Source organism: Heterodontus francisci, chromosome 3, assembly GCF_036365525.1.
Source record: "Heterodontus francisci isolate sHetFra1 chromosome 3, sHetFra1.hap1, whole genome shotgun sequence".
Lineage (NCBI taxonomy): Eukaryota > Metazoa > Chordata > Chondrichthyes > Heterodontiformes > Heterodontidae > Heterodontus > Heterodontus francisci.
In genome coordinates, this window is record NC_090373.1 from 120,107,823 (window position 1) to 120,134,173 (window position 26,351).

The 26,351-nt window shown below is 41.7% G+C and overlaps 1 protein-coding gene across 5 annotated transcripts in view; it reads right to left on the reverse strand.

The window, feature by feature from the left end:
- The window catches only part of bach2b (BTB and CNC homology 1, basic leucine zipper transcription factor 2b), a 372,434-nt gene that overhangs the window by 270,012 nt on the left and 76,071 nt on the right, over window positions 1-26,351 (reverse strand). Inside the window, exon 1 of one of the 5 annotated variants that reach the window (XM_068025752.1) lies at window positions 25,203-25,283. The exons of the other annotated variants lie outside the window; for them this stretch is intronic. Coding sequence (XP_067881853.1) covers window positions 25,203-25,204 — 2 coding nt within the window. The 5' untranslated portion in view covers window positions 25,205-25,283. Of the gene's footprint in view, window positions 1-25,202; window positions 25,284-26,351 lie in introns of those variants that run through there. 5 annotated transcript variants of the gene reach the window in all.

Consider the following 26,351-nt stretch of genomic DNA (forward strand, 5'->3'; position numbering starts at 1 on the left):
AGTTCCAGTATCTACCCTATTTATACTATTTTCAAGTAGAGTGAAAGAGAATTGTCAAGTGCGATCTTTGCCTTCTTAATCCATGCTGGTGCTTTCTTTTTAAGGTATTGCTGTACAGAAACTTCTCACAGCCATTCCTTGCGCGCTATTTATGTTAGGCTAATGTGTTAATGGATGTCTGGGTCAATGTATCAAAACACAGACATAGAAACTTTAGCACAGGAAGAGGCCATTTGACCCTCCTTGCTGGTATTGAATTTTGACCCTTCTCAGGAGCTCTATATATTTATGCATCAGGACACAAAGGGGCATCAAGCATATACATACTAACCAATCTAGTGGCTGGTTACATCCCTTCCTCACCTCTAGGGACAGGTAAAAAGGCAGAGACAAGGAGCCAATTCAGCAGCCTTCTGCAAAAATTTCTCTCCAACCCTTCAGAAACAATCAGGCAAGTCCCAGGAAGCTGAAGACTATTTATTATCAAGGAATGATTTACTAATACCCTTCAAATGGCATGATGGCCCTGTTTTGCAGAAATTCATCTAATGCCTTCTTGAATCAGTCTTCGCTTTCCGGAGGGCCCTATTAGTCATCATCTTCCAGTCTGAGAAACATCGATTTACTGAAAGCCTTTCTGACTTTTAGCCATCCCTCTATTTACACCACCACCTTCCCTATTATGCATAGACCCTAATTTTCCCAGCTAATTTCTAGTGCAGCACTTTATCTTTTCTAGAAGTAAATATAATGTACACCTACTGCATCTCCCCCTCTGAACTCTATTACTTTCTCAAAACATTCTATTTATTCTCCTTTTTTAAACAATTTACAAGCTTCCTGTGATAATTTACCACCATTCAATGATTCTTTTACAGCTTTAGACAATGTCCCAAATTTTCTTCCCGCACGTTCTTCAGCACCCAAAGAAATACGCCGTCTTCCTCAGGGAACTTGTCAGCCTCAGTTCCCTAATCTATCAAGTACAGATTCATATGGATTTAAAATTTATCTAGAATATTAGTTGTGCTACAATAATTAGATAGTGAGAAAGTACTCGCTTCTTCAGTAAATTTCCACAAGTCTGTACAATACAGTTTAGTTTCCCTGGTCAAAAGCATTTATTAATGACTGCATTACAGAAAAATAAGAATGTGTTTTATTTATTTTTTATATATGAATTATCCATGGAATGTCTTGATATGAATGTATGTGCAAGACCCTCAGTGAATAATGTTCCCTGAAGTGTCCCGCTGCTGACATTTTTGTAATTGGTTTAATATCTGCTTAAATAAGCTGATGTTACTGTCTCTCCCTTCATTCCCCTGGCAACCATGCCTGCTCCCCTACCCCACTCACCAAATAAGAAAAGACATTTTTGACCACACTCTGGGGGACTGTATCCATTTCCAAGTTGAAATTAAATGCCCAGTGAAAAATAATTCATTCCAATAAAGGTGAGCATAGAAGAGATGGGAAAGCACATCATATGGGAGCCAAGGGGAAGGAAGACCCACAAGCAGCAAAATCCAAAAATACTGGTTGCTGGGAGATTGGTATGTTGTTACAGTAAAACGTCATTGTGAGTCAGCACTCAGTTATGTGAGTCATTGAGTGCTCACTCAATAATTTCTTTTTGGCCAATTCTCTTGATGTGGTCATTGGCATTCCCCATTCAAAAAAGAAATGTCAGTCACTCTTGAATTTTTATAAAGCCTTGGTGCTTGGAAAACATCTGCATGGGGTGGTACATTTAAAATATTGAATCAGATTGATTGTGGTCACTCACTAAAAATACATAAATAAATAGAGAAAAATAACCCGCAAGAGCAGAAGCAGCTCCTAATTCTTATCCAATTATCTAACCATTTGAAACTCTTCAGATGATTTAACAGGAACTTAATAGGAAGTGAAACTATTTGTGTCCATATTTCTAGGGTTTGTGACTCACTAATCAAAATGTGTTGCTGTGCTACTGCATTCAAAGAAGGTGTGTGAGAGTGTGTGTGTCAGTCTGTGTTTGTGTGTGGGTACGGTGAGGCGCGTGTGCACGTATATGCACGTGAGAGAGCTAGCAACTGAGATATCTAGAAAAAACCTAACCCACCATTGTATTTTTGAATTCTTCTAATTTTCATTTTTATAACTATAGTTCAGGTAATTTCTTTTTCTAGTTTATGTGTTCACTTTAAAATTTGAAAACTGATACAGCCAAATAAAAGGAAACACAATGATCGCCTCGAGACCAAAATATGATTGAGATTCTAAGATTTTGAAATAAATAATACTTTAAAATTTAAGTTCTTAATTTTTAATGACACATTAAAACAGACAAAATAAGATATGTTTTAAGAATGAGGCAGGGCATGATAAAGGTGGGGGAGTCATTGGCACAGACTTTTTAACCTTTGCCATTAATTGGTCCGGCACAGGTGCATCTTTATGATTCACTGTATAACCAACCTACAGATACAGCAAAGCTGTCAGGGGCAACTATGAGAAGAGAAGAAGGAAAAAGGAAATAGTTATTGGAGGTCGGGTCAATGTGTGCCACATCAAGAGCAGCAAAGACAAAGATCTGTGTGATGGACACTTGCCTGTCCTCTTGATCATTGAGGTGAAGTGTGCAGGTGTAATGCAACCTTAAGGAAAAGAATCAATTGTAATACTGTAACAAGAACTTTCTGGGTTAGCAGAGGAATAACGCAAGAGGCATAACCATTTCATTTTTGAGATTCTTGGAGTTTAAATAAGGCCATTTAAATATTGACACTTTCACCACCAAAGAGAAATGACCATTGGTTTCTATAATAACATTATGTTTATTTAAAAAAAACATGCCTAACCACTGGAAGCACATCGTGGCTGTTCCAGCAGAGTCCGTCAATCTGGAGTTTCGATATTTGTCATACCAACTGACTTAAATTTAGACTTAAATTTAGATGTGGGAAAACAGCACAATCATTTACTATCTTTAGTAATTGTTGTTCAAACATTTAAATGACGCAACTATTTGTATTGTTAAACAAATACTAAAAACTTCAGATTGCATACTTGTAAATTAATTTAATGGTGTACAGCTCTCTAATTTGATCACATGCAGGTTTAGATTCAGTTACTAGAAAAAGCTGTCACCTAAAAGGGGCAATACATGTACTCTGAAGTGCTCTGTTGTTAATTTTGTTCTCAGAAGGAGTTGTCACCAACCACATTTTTATTATTACTGTATCAACTCCTCATTTTTCCTTAAGTTACAAAATATCCAACTATATTTGCCCTGTGGTATAACTAAGACTCCTCACACACCCTTAATTGGCACAGAAACATATTTTATAAACTAGACGACCTATCTAATCATTGCACTTTTTAAAAAAACAACATTGTTTATCATAATTTACTGATTTACTTGACTGGCCACCTTCCTGCTAATTCTACGCTATCTACAGCTCTGCACAAGAAGTGAATTCTGATTCAGTATCCTCACTAAAAAGGCTTGTGTAGCAACTATCAGACACAACACATAAATACCAACTCCTAATTGTCTGGAAGTGCAATAATGATTTCTAAATATGTTTCAATACAAAGATTTTTTTGACTGTTGCCAATTTTCTGCAGAACAAGAGTATAATAAGCAGCAGATGTGAGTAAAGATCAACTGAAAAACAAATCAAGTATAAATTTAAAAAAACAAATTTTTTGCACTGAATCTGCTCTATCAAAAGGCACTTTATTTGGAAGGTATTCTATGAATATTTCCAAATAACAATCATGCTATTTTTGCTTCTGCTATCATTAACTGTTTGCAGGTAAATTTGTAAACTTTAATTCCAAGGTAAAGTTAGTCATACGAATAACTGGTAGAGAGGAATGATTACAAGGGCATAATCAAGTCAATGATGTTCGCAGCGAACCTTATGCAGTGTACATCAATCATCTGAACCCTAAGATTAGACATGACTACAGCCTTGAAATCAGAAATGTTATTTAAATTACTAAACAGACAAAGAGCCATAGAGTCATAATGGCACAGAAGGGGGCCATTGAACCCATTTGCTTTGGTCACCAAATTTACTTATTTTTAAAACCACAGTCCTGTATCTTGAAGCTATTAAAGGACTTTTATAGGACACAAGCAAAAGGTATCTGATGTCATTAATGCAGCATTTTATTGCACTTAATTGCAATCAGGCTTGGGGCCCTGCCAGCCTGATTTTCCTTGGCATTCTGCAAAGGTGAAATGTGGCTTCAATGTAAATTGACCTACACACCCATGAATGTGGCCAAAAGAGCTAAAAAGATGGGCAAGAGATGCAGCGGGGATGTGAGGAAGAACCTTTTTAATACAGCGAGTGATAATAACTCACTGTCCACGAGGGTGGTGGAAGCGAAGACTGATTGATTTCAAAAGGCAATTGAATGTGCACTTGAGGAGAGTAAACTTTCAGGGCTACGGGGTAGAGCAAGAGAATGGCACTGACTGGATTGCTCTACGGAGAGCCAGCATAGACTTGATGGGCCAAATGGCCTCCTTCTGTGCTGTAATCACTCTATAACTCACAAGCATTAAAGACAAAAGGCTACTGAATGATTGTTAACTTACATTGTCAAAATGGAGGTTTTCTACAGTGCCATGTTAAACCAGTCACAGTTACTGCTGTGTCACTGTAATTATGGAACTGAGTTTCATTATTATGTATATGGGGAAGACTTCCTCCGATTTCTATTCTTAGTGACATTTTAAATGCATTCATTAAGTTCTTCCAGTTGGTACTTCTAGTGACATTATAAATGTTTTTTGGGTGCATTCATGGTCTCATTAGAAATAAGAACTAAAGAACATAAGAATTAGGTGCAGGAGTAAGCCATACAGCCCTTTGAGCATGCTCAGCCATTCAATAAGATCACAACTGATCCGATCTTTGTCTCAACTCCACTTACCTGCCTGTTCCACATAATACTAGACTCCACTATAGTTCAAAATCTGTCTATCTCACCCTTGAATATATTCAATGACTCAGCCGCCACAGCTCTCAGGAGCAGAGAATTCCAAAGATTCACAATGCTCAGAGAAGAAATTCCTCCTTATCTCCGTCTTAAATAAGCGACCACTTATTAGTCATAGAGTTTTACAGCACAGAAACAGGCCCTTCAGGCCAATGCGCCTACCATCAAGCACCCATCCTAACTAATCCCATTTCCCCGCACTTCGCCCGCAGCCTTGTATCTTATGGCGTTTCAAGTGCTCATCTAAATATTTCTTGAATGTCGTGAGTGTTCCTGCCTCTACCACCCCTTCAGGCAGTGTGTTCCAGATTCCAACCACCGTCTGGGTGAAAAAATTCCTCCTCAACTCCCCTCTAAACCTCCTGCCCCTTAACTTAAATCTATGCCCCCTAATTATTGACCTCCCGCTAAGGGAAAAAGTTTCTTCCTATCTATATTATCAATGCCCCTCATAATTTTGTAAACCTCAATCAGGTCCCCCCTCAGCCTTCTCCGCTCCAAGGAAAACAACCCCAGCCTATCTGGTCTGTCTTCTTAACTGAAATGCTCCAGCCCAGGCAACATCCAGGTGAATCTCCTCTGCACCCTCTCCATTGCAATCACATCCTTCCTATAGTGTGGCAACCAGAACTGTACACAGTACTCCAACTTGTTCTGAAAGTATGCCCCCTTAGTTCTAGATTCCCCGAGGGGAAACATTCTCTCAGCATCTATCCTGTCAAACCCCCTCAGAATCTTAAATGTTTCAATTAGATCACCTCTCATTCTTCTAAACTTGAATGTGTATAGCCCCAACCTCCTCAGCCTTTCCTCCTAAGATAACCCTTTCATCCCATGAATCAACCTAGTGACCCTTCTGCCTCCAATGCAAATATATCCCTCCTTAAATAAGGAGGCCAAAACTGTACACAGTACTCTAGGTGTGGTCTCACCAATGCCCTGTACAGTTGTAGCAAAACTTCCCTAGGTTTATACTCCACCCACCTTGCAATAACGACCAACATTCCATTTGCCTTCCTAATTACCTGCTGTACCTGCAGACGAACGTTTTTGTGTTTCTTGTACGAGAACATCCAGATCCCTCTGTCCCGCAGAATTCTGCAGTCTACCTCTATTTAAATAATATTTTGCTTTTCTATTCTTCCTACCAAAGTGGATAACCTCACACTTTTCCACTTTAGACTCCATCTGCCAAATTATTGCCTACCCACTTAACCTACCCATATCCCTTTGCAGAGTGTGACGGAAACCACACCTGCCAAATGGACACATATTAATTTTGTCATATGGCACACTATTTGAACATTTACTGGACATTGAACATAACTTGTTTAAAAGACCACAGAACAGTGGCTGAAAACATAGCTGCACATTTGCATTCTGAGAGACAGTTGCATCAAAGATAATGGAAGTGCTCCTGAATTCAATTAGCCAGATGGGTTTTGTCAATAGTGATGATCAAAAGACATTGAGAGTCATTGTCTATGTTAAAGCCAGCAGTCCACCACCCCCCTGCCCCACTGATTGTGTCTAGTAAACTTTAAAGAATCAACAGTCCTCACAGGCGATGCTGTTTCAAACAAAGAGCTATTCACATGACTAATCTGATAGCCAACCTGGGAATTGATTGAATTGTGCATCACGGTAAAGTTTTGAAACAGACTGCAATTTTGTAGCCCAAAGAGAAGCAAGGTCTCTCTCTCTCTCTCTGTCTCTCACGCAAAGTTCCAGGGACCCATGGAAGCAACTTAAGCCTCAAGACAGAGGACCCCTACAGCCTTCTGGTACCAGCAAAACAAGTTTGAAAGTGTATACTGGGCCCCAATGAGAACTGCAAGACTTAGCTCCAATCAAGGCCTTTACATCCAAACCCAAAACAATAACTGAATTCCATTTACTACTTCAAACCTCTCACCCCCACCGCCCTGCTTTAATTCTTTCTCCTCCTCTGTATCTGTATTTGTGTGCGTGTTTATCGCGTATGCATGCCAGTGTGGTTGTTTCGCGTATTTTTAGCAGTTTTAATTGAGTGAGAGTTTTAAGGTTAATAAACTTACACCTTTCTTGTTCAAATCTGAGAGAGCCTGTCTGATTTTTTTCCTTTACAATTACAATGAGAGAGCAGGGAGCAATGAATCACTCAGGTCTCACTAGCAAAACTGGAATCAATGGGAATCAGGGGGAAAGCTCTCCGCTGGTTGGAGTCGTATCTAGCGCAAAGGAAGATGGTTGTGGTTGTTGGAGATCAATCATCTCAGCTCCAGAACATCACTGCAGGAGTTCCTCAGGGTAGTGTCCTAGGCCCAACCATCTTCAGCTGCTTCATCGATGACCTTCCCTCCATTATAATGAAATGCTAGGCCCCCACCTGCCAAGAATGAGGCACATTCATTTTGTCAAGAACATTGATTTTAAACTGTTACTCTAGTGAGGGGAGGACTTGCTGAAGAGATCAGCCGTGGCTGGAAAAGACATCTGCATATTAACAGACGGTGTTTGGAAGGACAAAGCAGCCATTCCCTGACATTCAACCCACAATGGACTTTTGATCACCAGAGATTGAAGGTGGGGGAGCTCGCATTCCAGGCTGACTGCTAAGATGGCCGAATACACAAATGGACATGGTCAAACCAGCTAGTCACATGACTAATCTGCAGGGCAACCTGAATTGGTACAAAATATTTGGACAGAAAGCTGTTTGCTCCTGGATTGAAATGACCACTCATGGCTAGCTCGCCACAGCCTCTCCTGTCTGCTCCCATCTCTTTCTCACAAGCCTCTGAATCCACTGAAGACACATGAACCCCAAGAGAGAAAAGTCTCCTACAGCGAACAAGGTTTAAGAAGAATACTGGGCCCCACCGAAAAGCAAGATCTACCTACAATCAAGGACTCTACAGTGAGCTCAAAGAACCATAACAACAACTCATTTTATTTATTTTTAAAAATTTATTTATTTAGAGAAACAGGCCCTTTGGCCCACCAAGTCTGTGCTGACCATCAGCCACCCATTTATACTAATCCTACACTAATCCCATATTCCTACCACATCCCCACCTTCCCTCAATTCCCCTACTACCTACCTATATTAGGGGCAATTTATAATGGCCAATTTACCTATCAACCTGCAAGTCTTTGGCTGTGGGAGGAAACCGGAGCACCCGGCGAAAACCCACGCGGTCACAGGGAGAACTCGCAAACTCCGCACAGGCAGTACCCAGAATTGAACCCGGGTCGCTGGGGCTGTGAGGCTGCGGTGCTAACCACTGCGCCACTGTTCCGCCCTTCAGATATTGCCTCAAACCTTTCCACTTTGCTCCTTCTGCTCTGTTCTGTCTATATCTGCATGTGCGTAACAACTGAATTAGAGTTTAATTTTAAATTTAATAAAATTTCACCTTTCTTCTTTAAACCTGAGAAAGCCGATTGTGCTGGTTTCTTTGCCTTATAATTGGAAAGCGGTGAACAAGGCTCCACCAAGGGGGAGCTAAAAACACAGCGTGTTTGAAATTTAAACCCTGTTACAGTAAGACCAGGTGAGGGCTGAAAGGGAACACTAGACCTCTTTCTCACCTGTTCATAACAATAAGGTCAGAAGTGGGGATGTTCGCTGATGATTGCACAATATTCAGCACCATTCGCAACTCCTCAGATCCTGAAGCAGTCCGTGTAGAAATGCAGCAAGACCTGGACAAAATCCAGGCTTGGGCTGAAAAGTGGCAAGTGCCAAGCAATGACCATCTCTAACAAGAGAGAATCTAACCATCTCCCCTTGACATTACAATTGCTGAATCCCCCACAATCAACATCCTGGCGGTTATCATTGATCAGAAACTGAACTGGAGTAGCCATATAAATACCGTGGCTACAAGAGCAGGGCAGAGGCTAGGAATCCTGTGGCGAGTAACTCACCTCCTGACTCTCCAAAGCCTGTCCACCATCTACAAGGCAAAAGTCAGGAATGTGATGGACTACTCTCCACTTGCCTGGATGGGTGCAGCTCCAACAACACTCAAGAAGCTCGACTCCATCCAGGACAAAGCAGCCTGCTTGATTGGCACCCAATCCACAAACATTCACTCCCTCCACCACCGACGCAGTGGCAGCAGTGTGTACCATCTCTCAGATGCACTGCAGCAACGCACCAAGGCTCCTTAGGCAGCACCTTCCAAACCCATGAGCTCTACCACCTAGAAGAACAAGAGCAGCAGATGCATGGGAACACCACTACCTGCAAGTTCCCCTCCAAGTCACACACCATCCTGACTTGGAACTATGTCGCCGTTCCTTCACTGTCGCTGGGTCAAAATCCTGGAACTCCCTTCCGAACAGCACTGTGGGTCTACCTACCTCACATGGACTGCAGCGGTTCAAGAAGGCAGCTCACCACCACCTTCTCAAGGGCAATTAGGGATGGGCAATAAATGCTGGCCGAGCCAGCGACGCCCACATCCCATGAACAAATAAAAAAACCATAAAAACACAGTGTTTTGAGAGCTAGACCCTGTTACGGCCAAACCAAGAAAGGGGCGAGAGGGGAGCCTGAGAACCCTTCCTCACCCAGACGTAACAAGAGTCTTTGGGCTGAATTTTCTCAGTGACGGTGAAGTCCCCCTGCTGTGGCTGAAATCGGGAGTTGACCCCGTTCTGGTGGTTGGTGGAACCCTGAGGCAATATATTGCTGGCAGCGGCCAATTAAGAGTGCACCATCCAACTGAGGACAGCGACCCGTCCCAGGAGCAGCCGGCCCAATCAGAGGGTCGGTTAGCAGTGGCCAGTGCTGAGGCTGCAACACCAGGGAGAGGGCGCCTAATGGCAGGGTGCTTTCGAAGAGAGGTGAGTTAGGTTGGGGGACGCCATGGCCAGGCAGGCCCCGGCAATCAGAGTGGTGCGGGGGGGGGGGTAGGGGGGGAGGGTAGTGGTTGGGGGGGGGAGTTGACGCCATTGCCACAAGGGGATCCCTCCATGAGCCATGGAGCACCCATCATGAATGCTCCACCCCTCCCCACACACAGCAGCGGGCCCACCATGACGCAGGCAAAATGCCCGTGGGGAGAGGGAAGTGGCCTTTAACTGGCCACTTATGTGGTTCAATTGGCCACCAAGTGAGCAGCCATACTGCCATGGCTCCCATCACTGGCAATATGCCATGGTGGCGGGAAGACATCAAGCTCCCCTGCCGACACCTTCCCCCACCATATTGTTAGACCTCCTGCCTCCCAACCCGTCTCCAATGGGCTGGGAAAAATCAGCCCTTTGTGTCCTCCACACAACTTGTTTTCCCACCTATCTTTGTATCGCCAGCAAATTTGGCCACAATACACTTGATCACTTCATCCAAGTTATTAATATAGATCGTAAATATTTGAGACCCCAGCACTAATCCCTGTGGCACTACACTAATTACAGTTGCCAATCTGAAAATGACCCATTTATCCTGATTTCCTGTTTTGTATTGGTTAGCCAATCCTCTATCCATGCTATATATTACCCTCAATACCACGGGCTCTTATCTTGTGCAGTAACCTTTTATGTGACACCTTATCAAATGCCTTTTGGAGATCCAAATACACTATATCTACTGGTTCCCCTTTCATCACCCTGCTTGTTATATCCTCAAAACACTCCGATAAATTTGTCAAACACAATTTCCCTTTCATAAAATCATGCTGACGATGCTTTACTGCATTATGATTTTCTAAATGTCCTGCTACTACTTCTTGAATGAAGGAATCCAGCATTTTCCCAATGACAGATATTAGGCCTATAGTTTCCTGCTTTCGGTCTCCCTCCTTTCTTGAACAGAGGTGTTACATTTGTGATTTTCCAATCTGCTGGGATCTTTCCAGAATCTAGGAAATTTTGGAAGATTGCATCCACTATCTCTGCCACCACTTCTTTTAAGACCATAGGATGCAGGCCATCAGGTCCAGGGGACTTGTCAGCCTTTAGTCCCATATAAGTTCGCCGATTACTTTTTCTCTAGTGATAGTGATTACTTTAAGTGCCTCCCTCCCTTTTTCCCCCTGATTTTCCAGTATTCTTGGGATGCATTTAGTGTCTTCTACCGTGAAATATTTGTTTAAAGTCTCTGCCATTTCCTTGTTTCCCATTATTAAATCCCCAGTCTCATCCTCTAAACGACTGTTTACTTTAGCTACTCTCTTCCTTTTTATATACTTGTAGAAGCTCTCACTATCTGTTATTATATTTCTTGCTAGTTTACTCTCAATCTAGTTTCTCCCTCTTTATTTTTTTAAGTTATCCTTTATTAGTTTCTAAAATTTTCCCAATCTTCTGGTCTATCCCTAATCTTCGCAACATTGTATGCCTATTCTTTCAATCTGATTCCATCCTTGACTTTCTTAGTTAGCCATGGATGGCTCATCGTTCTCATTGTCTTTCTTTCTCAATGGAATATACCTTTGTTGAGAATTATGAAATATCTCCTTAAATGTCTGCCACTACTTATCTGCCATTTTGCCTTTTCATCTATTTTTCCAGGCTACTTTAGCCAACTCTGTCTTTATAACTTTGTAATTGCCTTTATTTAAGTTCAAGGCACTTGTTTCAGAACCACATTTCTCACCCTCAAACTGAATGTGAAATTCTATCATGCTTCCCTAGAGGATGCTTTACTATGAGATCATTAATTAATCCTGTCTCATTACACATTACCAGATCTAAAATAGCCTGTTCCCTGGTTGGCTCCACAATGTATTGTTTTAACAAATTGTCCCAAATACACTCTATGAACTCGTCCTCAAGGCTACCTTTGACAATTTGATGTGACAATCTATGTGAAGATTAAAGTTGCCTGTGATTATTGCAGTATCTTTCTTACAAGTCCCCATTATTTCATGTTATTATGCTGTCCTACAGTGTAGCTCCTGTTAGGGTGGGGGGGGGCCTATAGACTATTCTCACCAGTAACTTCTTTCACTTGCTATTTCTTATCTCCACCCAAACTGATTCTATATCTTGATCTTCTGAGTCAAGGTCATTTCTCACTATGGTACAGATCCCCCATCTCCTTTTCCTTTCTGCTTTTTCTTTTGAAATGTACAGTACCCTGAATATTCAGTTTCCAGCCTTGGTTACCTTGCAACCTCGGCCGGGACTTTATTCTGGCGGAGGGGGTTGCGACATCTGGAAAAAGCAACACCGAGGTCCCCGCATCACCTCGTCTCTGGCAGGCCGCCGAACCTACTGCCAATCAGGCACTTCAGTGGACAGCGGCAGGCCGTCTACAGGATCAAGGACCCTGTCACCATTAGTCCAGCCTTTGGAGAGCTTCCAGCCAATCAGAGGCCAGATGCTGCAACACTAACGCAGATGCGATGGCTGCAGCTGGTTGAACACATACCGGAGGCCAAGGAGGGTGGCCACAAGTAGGTCAGGGCAGTGGGGTGGGGGGGGGGGGGGGTGTGGTTGTAGGGGAGGGCAGCAGCAAGGGAAGGGGGAAGGACCGACTCCCCGCCCCCAACCCAGAGCCAGGAAGCAGCCCACAAAATTTTTCATCCCATGCACCAGGGCCGCCTGCCACACAGCTAATTGTGGCTGCGGCAGGAAAAAGCACCGAATTGGGGTTAATTGTCCAGTTAAGGGCCTCAATTGGCAGCGGGATGGGAAGGCATTTACAGGCCTTCCCGCCCTGGACTAAATTTTGGCGGAGGCAGGAACCCCCTCCCAACTCCCCCTCGCCCCACCACCATCCCACCTGATTTTATGCTCTCCCCGCCTCCAAACCCACCGTGGGGGAGAGCATAAAATCCTCCCCCCAAGTTCCTGTAATGGCTATCAGATCATACCCATTTATTTCTATTTGTGCCATCAATAAATCTATTTTGTTGTGAATGCTGTGTACATTCAGATAAAAGAGCCTTCAATTCTGTCTTTTTACTATTTTTCCCTACTCTGACCTTACTTGCTGGTGCGTTGCTATGTTTATACACTCTGTCCGTCCTGTCACACTCTGGTTAACATTACTCATATTGCTACCCTGCACTATTGCCTTGTCCTTTCTCTTTAACTTGCTAAGTTTCTCCTCACTTGAACCCTACCCCCCTCCTCCCCCTACAAACTATTTAGTTTACAGCCCTATCTACAGCCCTAGTTATTTGACTTTCCAGGACACTGGTCCCAGCACGGTTCAAGTGAAGCCTGTCTGAATGGAACAGTTTCTTCTTTCCCCAGTACTGGTGCCAGTGCCCCATGTATTGAAACCCATTTCGCCCACATCAGTCTTTGAGCCATGCATTCAACTCTCTGATCTTATTGACCCTATGCCAATTTGCTTATGGCTCAGGTAGTAATCCAGAGATTATTACCTTTGTGATTGTTTTTTTTTAAATTTAACCCCTAGATGCTCATACCTCCTCAGCAGAGCCTCTTTCTTAGCCCTGACCAGAGAAATTTTCAAGAGTGCATGTACAGATAAAGACCAGAGTAATTCTTCCCCATGTGACACAGATTTTGTGGATTTCTGCTATCAATATCCTTGGAACTGCACTACTGTAATCTTTGATGATCAAACTTTATTTTTATGTTTATGGTGACTAAACCAGTAGCACTGTATCAAGTCCTCTGGGTCTTCTAAGTTAAGATGTAATAGTAACTTATCATAGTGCTGTATTATATACACATTAACTGATTGCTGAGGTAGATTATTTAAGTCACTGTTGTACTGATACCAGTCCAGAGCCATTATAAGCAACATGCACTAAACCCAAATTGAGAATCAGTTCTCCTCTTCTGGCTGAACTGTTTTGTTTTATTAAACAAAACAATTGGCATCATTATGCCTTCAAGCGAGATTGTTTCTAACTGGTTAATAATGAAGCCAAAAACAAAACAAGCCACTCCCCAGAATCAAAAAAGTCAAGAAAACTGAAATTAGAAAATATGCAATGATTGGCACACAAAGGGCTACAGCATGGAAAATGTGAAACTCAACACTGTCAACATTCTTATAAACTTCCTTTCATTGCAGTACCCTACCACCAGCAGAAGTACAGACCACTGGATTTAGTATCCCAAAGTGTTCGGACTTTTTAATGATCTAGAGCCATAGATTCCAATAGGGCTACGCAATATTTACCAACACAGTTAGCTGCATCCTTTAACACATTAGCACATGACCTTTAGTTGTTTCTGCATCATTTGATTCCAATTGTTCATCATTCAGAAGGGTATTATCCCATTGTGGTTGCTGGCAGAGATATGCGCATAGTATTTTTCTGAATTGTGAGCCTTAAGCCAATTACAAGTTTGATGGTACCCAATAATTGACTTTGGAGATTAATTTCAGAAAAATATGTTACCATATTGAGAAAAGAGAGAAAAATCCAATGAGATTTTTCTCCTCCTGAACATTTGTGTTTCTTTAAATAATCCTGAGATCACTGGATAATTATTGATTTCAGGCAAAGAGCAAACACTATCCTTATTAATTGCAGAAACATAACACCAAGAAAATTCAAACATGACAGATACAAAGGAGATAACAGCAATTTGGCATGGAGATAAGGAGATTGGGGAAAATGTGGAAAAAAGATTCGCAATTTTGTTTTCAAATTAGGCCTTCAATGTATCCTTAAAGAAAGAAAGATTGTTATGATTGATTTTTAAATTGAGGGATTGACTTGATTTCACCAACAGTGGTTCCACAGAAGCCTTTCCTTTATTCCTTGAAGAAACAATTTGGTGCACAAAACTATACTCCTAAATTTATTATCAAGCCAGTCATACAGCACAGAAGGGGGCCATTTGGCCCATCGTGTTTGTGCTAGGTCTTTGAAAGAGCTATCCAATTACTTCCACCCCTTGGTCTTTGCTCACAGACCTTGCAAATTTTTCTTTTTCATATATTATATATATATATATATATATATATTCAATTCTCTTTCAATCTTTGCAAAACCAAGAACCAGAGTTACCTATAGTTTAAAAAAGTATTTTATATTAGTACAAAATGAGGTACTGCAGGACATAAGACTTGACACAATTTGCGGAAAGCCGGCTTTCATTATTAATGTTCAAGAAAGCAAGGCGCAATCATAGATCCAATTCCTGGTGCACAAATAACAATGACCTAATTGGTATATCGACCAACAGACAATAAAATGTAGCAAGTTATAAAAAAAAGAGAAGTAGCAAAATGAATACACAGTGCTGCCTGCAGTTAGATGGTAACAATTTAAAGGATACTCCAAAGAACTTTTTAGATGTATTTATAACTCTTATTCCAGGAACTCTAAATTTGCACATTGCAAAATTTATCTTTAATTACCTCCATGTGTCATTTTATTTATTTTAGTTTGCCAAAGACTGTTCTGTATATGGGATCATTGTAGTCATTAGACTTTTCCAGAGTCCTTTTTAGGTGGTTGGGTGTGCTGAAAATTATGTCATTGCTGGGCAGAACTTCTCTATTCAAATGCCAGTATCAAGAACGTCTGGGTCAGGTTTGAGAGTAAAGCTCTCTCCAGTCTTCGCTAACGACTGTCTCAGCTCAACCTCAGAACAGCAGCTCCCACTGCTCCAATTTTTCCTATTTCCAACTCCGAATAACATTGATCATTTAGTGCCAATTATTACCACAGCAGAGGCAGTTTTGCGATGTGGGCTCACACCAACTGGGGAGCTGGGTTGAGACTGCTAAACACATTTAGGCCACTTAAAACTAGCAGAAACAGAGACTTTCAACCCATCAGTCTGGACTAGTGTTAAGGACAGGTGCCAGATATAAAAATGGAGTGTTGTACTCCACTCCACCACACAGACTTCCCCAGAATTTGTTTTCAGATATCGCAAAAGTGACACTGAATGACTTACACCTACTCACAGTTCAGCACTTAAGTTTGAGATAAGTGCAGAACAAAAATAAAATACAGGAATGTAATATGTTGCTAGCCCAGCCTTTTTAAATATTTCAAGAAATAAAAAGATCACTGCTCCCAAATCAAAATGCTATGAAAAGTTGCCATGGAAGACCAGTGATGGCCATAATGATCCTAATATGGTAAATTTAAAAAAGCATCGCAAGGAAAAATGAATTTTAAATTTGTTACATGCATAATAAACTTAGTTACTAGGGCAAAACTCACAAATGTGATTCGTGCGAGTATTCCTCTAAATGTTCCTGTAAGTCAGTGTAGTTTCATGTTAGTGTGTAGTCCTTAGTACACTTACAGGCAGGAATTTTATGCTCTCCCCCGTGGCAAGTTTGGAGGTGGGGAGAGCATATAATCGTGTGGCATGGGAGGACCCTGCCATCATCCCGCCTCCGCTGAAATTAAGTCGGGGGGGGAGAGAAGGTCTGTGAACGGCCCAATTAGGGCCTCATCTGACCGTCGCCGCAATTAGCTCAGCGGCGGGCAGGCTTGTTGCCGCATGGGAAGCACAGCATGAAAAGCTGCGTGGGCTGCTTCCCGGCTCCAGGAGGGGTGGAGACCCCCTCGTTAAAAGGGCACGAGGGATCCAGAATCGGGAAGGGTGGGAGTAGAGGGGGGCTCCTGAGAGTCACCCCCTGCCCTTGCTGCTGACACCCTTACATCTCCGGCTCGCGAGACCCGCTTCCGCCCTGACCTGCCAGTGGCCTGGATCTCATGCTGCTCATGGGCCTCAGGTGGGTACTCCACTGGCAGCAGCCACCACAGTGGCGCCGCTCAGTTAAAGAGCTGCCAGCCTCTGATTGGTTGGCAGCTCTTAGAGGGCGGGCCTTTCGACGCCTGAGTCCTTGGTCCTGTGGAAGGGCCACCACTGCCCAGTTAAGTGCCTAATTGGCACTTGATTCAGCAAGACTCCCATAGAAGAGGCGATGCAGGGTTCTTGGTGGAGCTTTTGCCATATGAGACTCCCGTCTCCCGGATAAAATCCCGGCCATGCAGTCTAATCCTGTATCACTGTAGGAAGCTTTAATTTCCGATTTGTTTGGGCACGGACAAGATGCACACCAAATTCAAAGTTTCTCAAAACATAATGCAATCAATCACGGATGACAACAGTGCCATTTATGTAAAACACTGTCATCCTGCTTCACTTCTCTCCCCAAAAAATCTTTACTATCGAGCAGTAAGATCAAAACAGATTTGTGAAGTAAAGCTGTTTCTCTCCAAATCTTTTGCTGACAGTTCCAACATCTGACTGCAGTTCGGAAAGTATATACCATGCGACATGTGTCCTGGGCAATATTTATCCCTCAACCAGCATCAAAAACAGTTGATCTGGTCATGACCTCATTGCTGTTTGTGGGATCTTGTTGTCTGCAAACTGGTTGTCATGTTTTCCACATTCTAAGAGTGACTACGTTTCAAAAGTACTTCATAGATTGTAAAGGGCTTTGGGACGTCCTGAGCTCGTGAAAGGCACAAGATAAATATAGGTTTTTCTTTTTGAAGTTTGCTAATAAAATAAGCACTGTACCCAGCATACAGTGACTGGTTACTTGGATGAGAAGGTGTTGTATCCATCATGTCCCATTTTTCTTGTAGTATCAAGATATAAATAAAAATTAAATAAAAAAGACGCACAAAACAAATCCTATTTGAGTTTACAAACCATAATTAATATACATACACATTGAGCAGGCAAGCAACGCCCACACAAAAATTCTAGTAAGATTTATAAATACACATGTCAGTACTAGGCAGAAGACAATAAGCTCTTTCAGGCAGACTAACCATCTGCTGAAGTAAGTTACGTACAATGTCATAAGCCAAACAGCAGAATCAACCATTTAACTCAAGAGTGGATTGCTCAGATGAATTGCTGTTTGCAACAATGGAAGGGAAGGAATCAATTTCTTCAAGTCACACCAGTGATTTATCAACATAAGACATGGCAAGGGAAGGTTTTATCTACAGACATCCAAAATGGTGACTTCAGAAGTCTGCACACTTGATTTTTTTTTTAGTCAGTGTAACCACATCACAATTTCCGGTTTCACTTGCATGCATTTATTGTTTAATGTGTCCCTATATATTAGCATAATGTTTAATAAATAGTACTTCATTGTTAAAGAACACTAAAATCATGGATAAAACATAGGAATTACAATGAAACATTGCAAGGTATTACATTGGCTTGAAATTTAAAACATGATTTGAGATAAATATTAACGTTCCACAGGGTTAACATAAATCGGATGATTAGAGACATAATACACCTATGCATATTTAAGTGCCAAGCTTTTAGAGTTTCCTAAAATATATCTGCAGTCTTTGAAAATGTCACAAAAGCATACTGTCCTGTCAGAATGTTATTTGCCCATTTATTGAAGAGATCAGGAGGTTATGAGGTATCCTGGGTCCGCCTAGTTTGTGGTTTGGCTCTGAAAAGTGGAGGCAAAGGATTTAAATTCCTCCAATGGAGAGAGAAAGCCTTGTTGCGGATTTCCTCCTCTCTCACGTAGGGCCCAACACTTATCTGCTGAAGGCCATGCCAAGCCCAAAGCCTACAATGGGAGCTTTGATGCCATCTTTTGGATTCTTTTCCTTTAAGACAAGTCAGAATTGGGGCTGATCGGGAGGAGCAGGTAGAAGCCCTCCACACTGGAACTTCGCCTTAAAAGAAAGGATTCCAGTGATCCATATTAATCGTTCCTAGCATCTGAGTGAACTTTGAGTCTTTTCACATTTGCTGTATAACAGGGAGCCAAAACTTCCATTTTATCTGACATGTCGCCCCTTTCTACATATTTCCTCATGTGTAATTGATTACATCAGAGAAGAAAAGGAATTCAAACACGCCCTATTTATATAGCTATGAGCCAGTGAATCTTGTATCCCTACTGGCCAGCCTGTTCTCAGTCAGAGCAGTAACCAATGTTTAAAGTCGCCATAGTGTTTGCCATCCACAAAATCTATAGAAAAAAGTATTGAAATGTACAGCCTTTATGATTTAAAACCTGACAACTATCCAATCCATCCCAATCCCCATGGAAGTTTGTTGCTACTCTGGAACTCAAAGTCATGCTACCTAGGCCAGTTCAAAAATGCTGTTTGCTATTTTCTTCAATCCAAGGCTGCATCAAACTCTCCCATACCTCTCGAGCTCAGAGTTGGTCTGATGTTTAAGTGGGAGCTTTACATCACATGTTCAAATGCAAAATGTTGCAGATGCTGGAAATTTTCTCTCCACAGATGCTGCCTGACCTGCTTAGTATTTCCAGCATTTTCTGGTTTTATTTCATCACATGTTCATTGGTTTTAAAAACATCTGCTGAAAGCTTCATGGCCCTTTCTTACAGTAAGCAAAAATTCAATGCATTACAACCAGACTGATAATTTACGATTGCCCTATACACAAACTGAATCTATACAACCCATTAGGTCAGGTCCTGGGATGTGATACTCACTTCAACTAAACTGGATGAAATCTGAATTCGGTTTTTACAAGGCCGCAGTATAAATAGAACACATTATAAATCGCACGTGCAAGAGTTCCCTGTAATCAACTACATTCACTTCTGGATAGCTCTACAGTAATCATGTCACAAGTCACATACCGTTCTGTGAACATCATGCTACATTATTTTCAGCTGTTAGCTTGACTCGGTGCAAAAGAAATATAAAAGATTTAATTTTCTTTGTCAAAGAAGCTGTTAGCAAGGCTTCAAGAATGCAGGTAGGGTTGTATTTCCTGGAATTTAGAAGTTTAGGGGTGATTTGATCGACACTTTTAAGATATTAAGGGGAACAGATAGGGTAGATAGAGAGAAACTATTTCTGTTGGTTGGGGAGTCTAGGACTAGGTGGCATAATCTAATAATACAGCCAGGAGTGAAATCAGGAAGCACTTGTACCACAAAAGGGTGGTAGAAGTTTGGAACCTCTTCCACAAATAGCAATCAATGCTAGATCAATTGTAAACTTCAGCTCTGAATGATTGGATAACAAAAATCTAAGGTATTAAGGGACATGGGATAAAGGCAGGTATATGGAGTTAGGTTGGATCAGCCATTGAATGGAAGAACAGGCTTGAGGAACTAAATAGCCTACTCCTGTTCCTATTTTCCTGTGTAACCAGCTTGGAAAGTGCCCCTCTGAATTTTCCAATCTCCTCTTGTGGGGAACAACCCAGCCTCCAGTCGGCACCTTGCTCGAGATTCATAACTCATTGTACAGAAAACAGAATCAAAACTGAATTCTATCAATGCTTGGCAGTACAGATTGAAAGTCCAACATATTGAGCTACGCCACCCAGTTTCTACAGGCTGACACAGTGAAAGGAGGCTGACGCAGCGAGGCATTCTGCCACAGGGTGACAGATCACAGGCTCTTTCCCATGATTCCCATGCAATGAGTTCTCAGGTTAACTTGATATGGTGGGGAGGGGAGGGGAGAAGGAAGTAGGTGTAGAGTAGAGGCACTGCATGCCAATTTCACTTTCAACTCATTTTGTTTTCACATGGCTCAGAGTTCCTGACTTTAGAAGACAATTGGCATGGGAAAGAACCTGTGATCTGTCACCCTGTGGCAGAATGCCTCGCAGTGGTAAGCAAAGGGTGCGGGCCACTGCAATCACCTAAGCAGCAGCACATCTCAAGCGCACAGGACACAGCGCAATTAGTAAACAAAAAAAAATGACAAAGCCCACTGCACTTCTATGTGTTTTCACTCCTCGGTATGTTTTCATAGTCTCTTTGTGTGACTCAGTAAAAATGTTAATTTACTGGTGCCCTACTTCACATACAAACTATTATAAGTAGATTACATTGCCTGGGACTAAGGTCACATTGGAAACAGTAAAAAGATAACTCTTCCCATATCCTGGCCAAAAATTATTGCTTCTCCAGCTGCTTCTATTGTGCAAGTAAAAGAGCTGTTTTTTTTGCACTGTTTCTTGCCTTGCTGCATAATTCTCTTGAGATTCCTTTGGAATTCCAGCTGTCAAAATCCTGCAATATTTAATAAGACCCTGTTGTACAAGGTCATTAAGTACTTGTGCATACTGATCTGAACAAGAATCACTGCAAGAAAAATACCATAACCGTATACAAATGCAGCACAAAAACAAGCATGTACATACATCACACCAGATCCTTAATATTAGTTACTAAAATTCTCAAATATGCTGGGGAAATGAATACGAGTCGCTATGTGCCCTATGCAACCTGCTATTCTTTCAAATACTAGATCGTCTGTTCCCAATACAGCCTGCCCCGTCTTGCACACTAGCTCCTCCATCCACAACACATCCTGTTCTACCCGCAAATACAAGCTCCTCTATCTACATGCTTTCCAATACAGACTTCTCCATTCACAATTGATGAAGCTTTCCTGCTGTCTTAAACAAGCTTCTCTAGTTGATGAACATACCAATTATAATAAAAGCAAAATACTGCAGATGCTGGAAATCTAAAATAAAAACAAGAAATGCTGGAAATACTCAGCAGGTCTGGCAGCATCTGTGGAGAGAGAAGCAGAGTTAACGTTTCAGGTCAGTGACCCTTCTGCAGAACTGGCAAATATTAGAAATGTGAAAGGTTTTAAGCAAGTAAAACGGGGGTGGGGAAAGAGATAACGAAGGAGAAGGTGTAGATAGGACAAGGTCACAGAGATAACCGACCAGAAGATCATGGAGCAAAGGCAAACAATATGTTAATGGTGTATTGAAAGACAAAGCATTAGTACAGATAGGGTGTTAACGGACTGAAAACTGAACAGCCGCAAGTACAGACATGAAAAAAAACAGTGGTTAGGCAAACTGAACAAACTAAGATAAAATAAAATAAAATAAACACAAAAAAATATTAAAATGATAAAAGAAAAATAAAGAAAAAAGAAAAAAAATAACTAAAAATAAAAGTAAAATGGGGGGCCTGTCATGCTCTGAAATTATTGAACTCAATGTTCAGTCCGGCAGGCTTTAGTGTGCCTAATTGGTAAATGAGATGCTGTTCCTCGAGCTTGCGTTGATGTTCACTGGAACACTGCAGCAATCCCAGGACAGAGATGTGGGCATGAGAGCAGGGGGGAGTGTTGAAATGGAAAGCAACCGGAAGCTTGGGGTGATGCTTTCGGACTGAGCAGAGGTGTTCCGCAAAGCCTGCGTTTGGTCACCCAGCCTGCGTTTGGTCTCCCCAATGTAGAGGAGACCACATTGTGAGCAGCGAATACAGTATACTACATTGAAAGAAGTACAAGTAAATTGCTGCTTCACCTGAAAGGAGTGTTTGGGGCCTGGGATAGTGAGGAGAGAGGAGGTAAATAGGCAGGTATTACACCTCCTGCGATTGCAGGGGAAGGTGCCATAGGAAGGGGACGAGGTGGTGGGGGTAATGGAGGAGTGGACCAGGGTGTCGCGGAGGGAACGATCCCTTTGGAATGCTGACAGGGGAGGGGAAGATGCGTTTGGTAGTGGCATCACGCTGGAGGTGGCGGAAATGGCGGAGGACGATCCTTTGGATATGGAGGCTGATGGGGTGGAAAGTGAGGACAAGGGGAACCCTGTCGCGATTCTGGGAGGGAGGGGAAGGGGTGAGGGTAGAGGTGAGGGAAATGGGCCGGAGACAGTTGAGGGCCCTGTCAACCATGGTGGGGGGGGGGGGGGGGGGGGGAGTCTTCGGTTGAGGAAAAAGGAAGATATATCAGAAGCGCTGTCATGGAAGGTAGCATCATCAGAGCAGATGCGGTCAGAGACGGAGAAACTGGGAGAATGGAATGGAGTCCTTACAGGAGGCAGGGTGTGAAGAGGTATAGTCGAGGTAGCTGTGGGAGTCAGTGGGCTTATAATGGACATTAGTAGACAGCCTATCCCCAGAGATGGAGACCAAGAAGTCGAGGAAGGGAAGGGAAGTGTTGGAGATGGACCATGTGACGGTGAGAGAAGGGTGGGAATTAGAAACATACCAATTATGCAGTCTGCACCAATAGTGTAGAGAAGTTAATCTTGAGACATAAACATTTACACGAAGCATACACAATGCCCGATATGATTAATTGGTGCACATTTACCTGTTAAGCAGGTCATTTTCCATTAGTGTAACAAAAGATGAGTTTCATTTCTAGATCACAAATAACTGAGTTTTAAAAATTGATCATATAAATAATCAATTTAAAAGGAACTGAATGATTGCTCAAACTGATTGCAAATCAAATCACAAAATAGTGTGGCTCCGTTATTAAATTCTTTGGAATACAACACAATACAAATGCTCCTTCAGAAAGGCAATCTACTGACCACCACAGTGAAATATTTACTCGACAACAAAGGAGTTTACTTTATATTTCACATCAGTTCAATACACATTGTTTCTGGCTTCCAGATTTATCTTTGTTATATGCACATCAAAAGCAAATAAATCACTTTCATAACAATGTTAATTTTGAGATTTTACAAAAATAATCTTCAATTACTCCAGTGTTAAATGACAATAATTATATATGATTTTACATAATCCAGCTACTAATGTAACACATTACAATCGGGGAGATGTAAATGGGCTGTTGACTCACTGTCATCCCATTTTACACTACAGCACAAAGTCAAAATTACCTCCTTTCAGTTTTTATTTCAGATTTCCAAAATCCACAATTTTTCTTATTTTTGTCACTTTTTAGGGTTACTTGATCTTATTTTTTCCTATTTGTCTTATCAAGTCACTCTCCTCCTGCAACTAAGATTTTTTCTTCATTCGTTCATTGGATGTTGGAGTCATTGGCAAGGCCAACATTTATTCCCCATCCCTAAGTGCCCTTGAGAAGGTGGCAATGATCCACTTTCATGCACCACAGCAGTCCAGTGTGATGTAGGTACACCCACAATGCTGTTAGATAGGGCATTTCAGGATTTTGACCCAGCAACTATGAAGGAATGCCAATATATTTCCAAGTCAGGATTGTGAGACCTGGAGAGGAAATACATGAGATACAGGGGAAGATCTGCTCCAATGCTTCTATCCAGGTCTGCTCTGCGACTGGTGTGGTTTAACACCTACCAACAGCACAGTGGCGCAGTGGTTAGCACCGCAGCCTCACAGCTCCAGCGACCCGGGTTCAATTCTGGGTACTGCCTGAGTGGAGTTTGCAAGTTCTCCCTGTGTCTGCATGGGTTTCCTCCGGGCGCTCCGGTTTCCTCCCACATGCCAAAGACTTGCAGGTTGATAGGTAAATTGGCCATTATAAAATTGCCCCTAGTATAGGTAGGTGGTAGGGAAATATAGGGACAGGTGGGGATGTGGTAGGAATATGGAATTAGTGTAGGATTCGTATAAATGGGTGGTTTATGGTCGGCACAGACTCGGTGGGCCGAAGGGCCTGTTTCAGTGCTGTATCTCTAAAACTAAAAAAACTAAACTAACCAACATAGGCGAGGACACAAAGCAAGCAGTGGGAGAACTAAAACTGCACCACACCACCCCATCACACTGTGCATGGTGTTATCAACTATAAGAGCCGTGTAACAATCAAATATGTTTATACCTCCGTTGATGATGTTTCTACATGTAGAAAGAGACTAAAAAACCATCAAGTTCACTAAACCTACATAATCTTACTAACATCATACTGTGGAAAAAACATAACTAAAGCGAACCTTTGCAGCTGAGATTCTGCAGATGGTGAAGCTATATTACGAAAACAATTTAATCCTCCAACACAACAAAATATAAAAAATTCCACCTTCCCCCAACCCATGCACTACCCCCACCCCGACCCACCCAAAAGGAAAGTAAGTCCAAAGTAATTACAATTTTAAAAATAGAATGATTCCCCAGCGATCATTTTTGGAATATTATATGAAGCAAGATATATAACTATACTCATCCCCAGCTATTAAGGACTTAATAATATCCGTAGTTATGTTAGTTTCCCATTATCAAAAGTACACAAGAGACAGCTTTTTTAGCCAGACTCAAAATTAGTTGTGCACTTTTGGGCAACAGGAAACCTGTTGCAGCTGTTGATTTACTGCACTGCTATAGTGATGAGGACATCCTAATCCAACCACATTTCCTGCACAAAACTGCTGGATTAGAAGGGCAAATGAAAACTGAAGATTTTAATGTACATTACAGCACATCTGTACTTCAGTCTGCAAGAGTTTATTCTCACCAAGATCAGGTGCTGCAATAATAAAACCTGTGTTGTTGCCTTAAAATGCCAATAAATAAAAATACAAAGTACACCCAGAGACAATATTTATCCAAAAGTTAGAGTCAACCATTAACACACGAGCACCAAAGTCCCACTTACATTTTGCATTTGCTCCTGGGTTAAATTTTGTTCCCAATGTGTTTCTGCTTTTTCCAATAGTATTAACCATGTGGCAACAGATAGCTTGGTCCCACTTCCTCCTTTATGTGGTGCTTTCTGTGCGACTTCTCAGTATTCCCTTGGTTACCCAACATATTCCTCAAGTCCAAAAGCAAAATATTGCAAATGCTGGAAATCTGAAATAAAAATAGAAAATGCTGGAAATGTACAGCAGGTCAGGCATCATTTGTGGAGAGAGAAACAGCGTTACTGTTTCAGGTCAATGAACTTTCATCAGACGCTGTTTCTCCAACGACGTTACCCTACCTGCTGAGCATTTCCAGCATTTTATGTTTTTATATCTTTAAGTCCCCTTCCTATCTAATATATATCAGTTTCTGATATTTGTAATGGATGGTCTCATTTGAAGTCTGGGATTTCCTTATGAAGACGTTAACAACAGCTAACTGTGTACACCCTGGCATATACCACTCTGCTAAGATTGTGTTTGAGTCTAACAATTGTATTCAGCAATCCAAGAAGCCTTGAAGTGGAAGCAAACATTTTTGGAAAACTCTTAAGAATTAAGGCATACCTGTGGTTTTGTGACCACTGTCATTGATTAATTTTAACACATGACAATACATTATCTTCAGGACAATTCAATGGCTCCATGGGTAAGATAACTTTTAACTCATTTGTACCTTTTAATAAACACTACTTCTCTTATAGTTCTGGAAACTTTCCATTATTAGTAGAAGCAGTAATTTAGTAAAACTGTAAACGATTTAACACTACTGGAAACTGACCACACAGAGCCAAATGCAGACCACACTGTGCCAAATGCAGACCACACAAGATTGTAAATTGAGCAGAGTGCCAAAGGCTCACCACACAATGCTAGAAATTGACCATACAGAAACTAACCACAAAAGCAGCAACTGAACACCAAGTGGGGGAAATTGAACATACTGAGCATATACAGCACCACTTACTAATGGCAAAATACCAGAAAGTGAAAGCGCAATTTTTTTTTATTCATTCCTGGGACATGTGCGCCACCTGCAAGGTCAGCATTTATTGCCCATCTCTAATTGCCCTTGAGATTATGGTGGTGAGCTGCCTTCTTGAACCGCTACAGTCCATGCG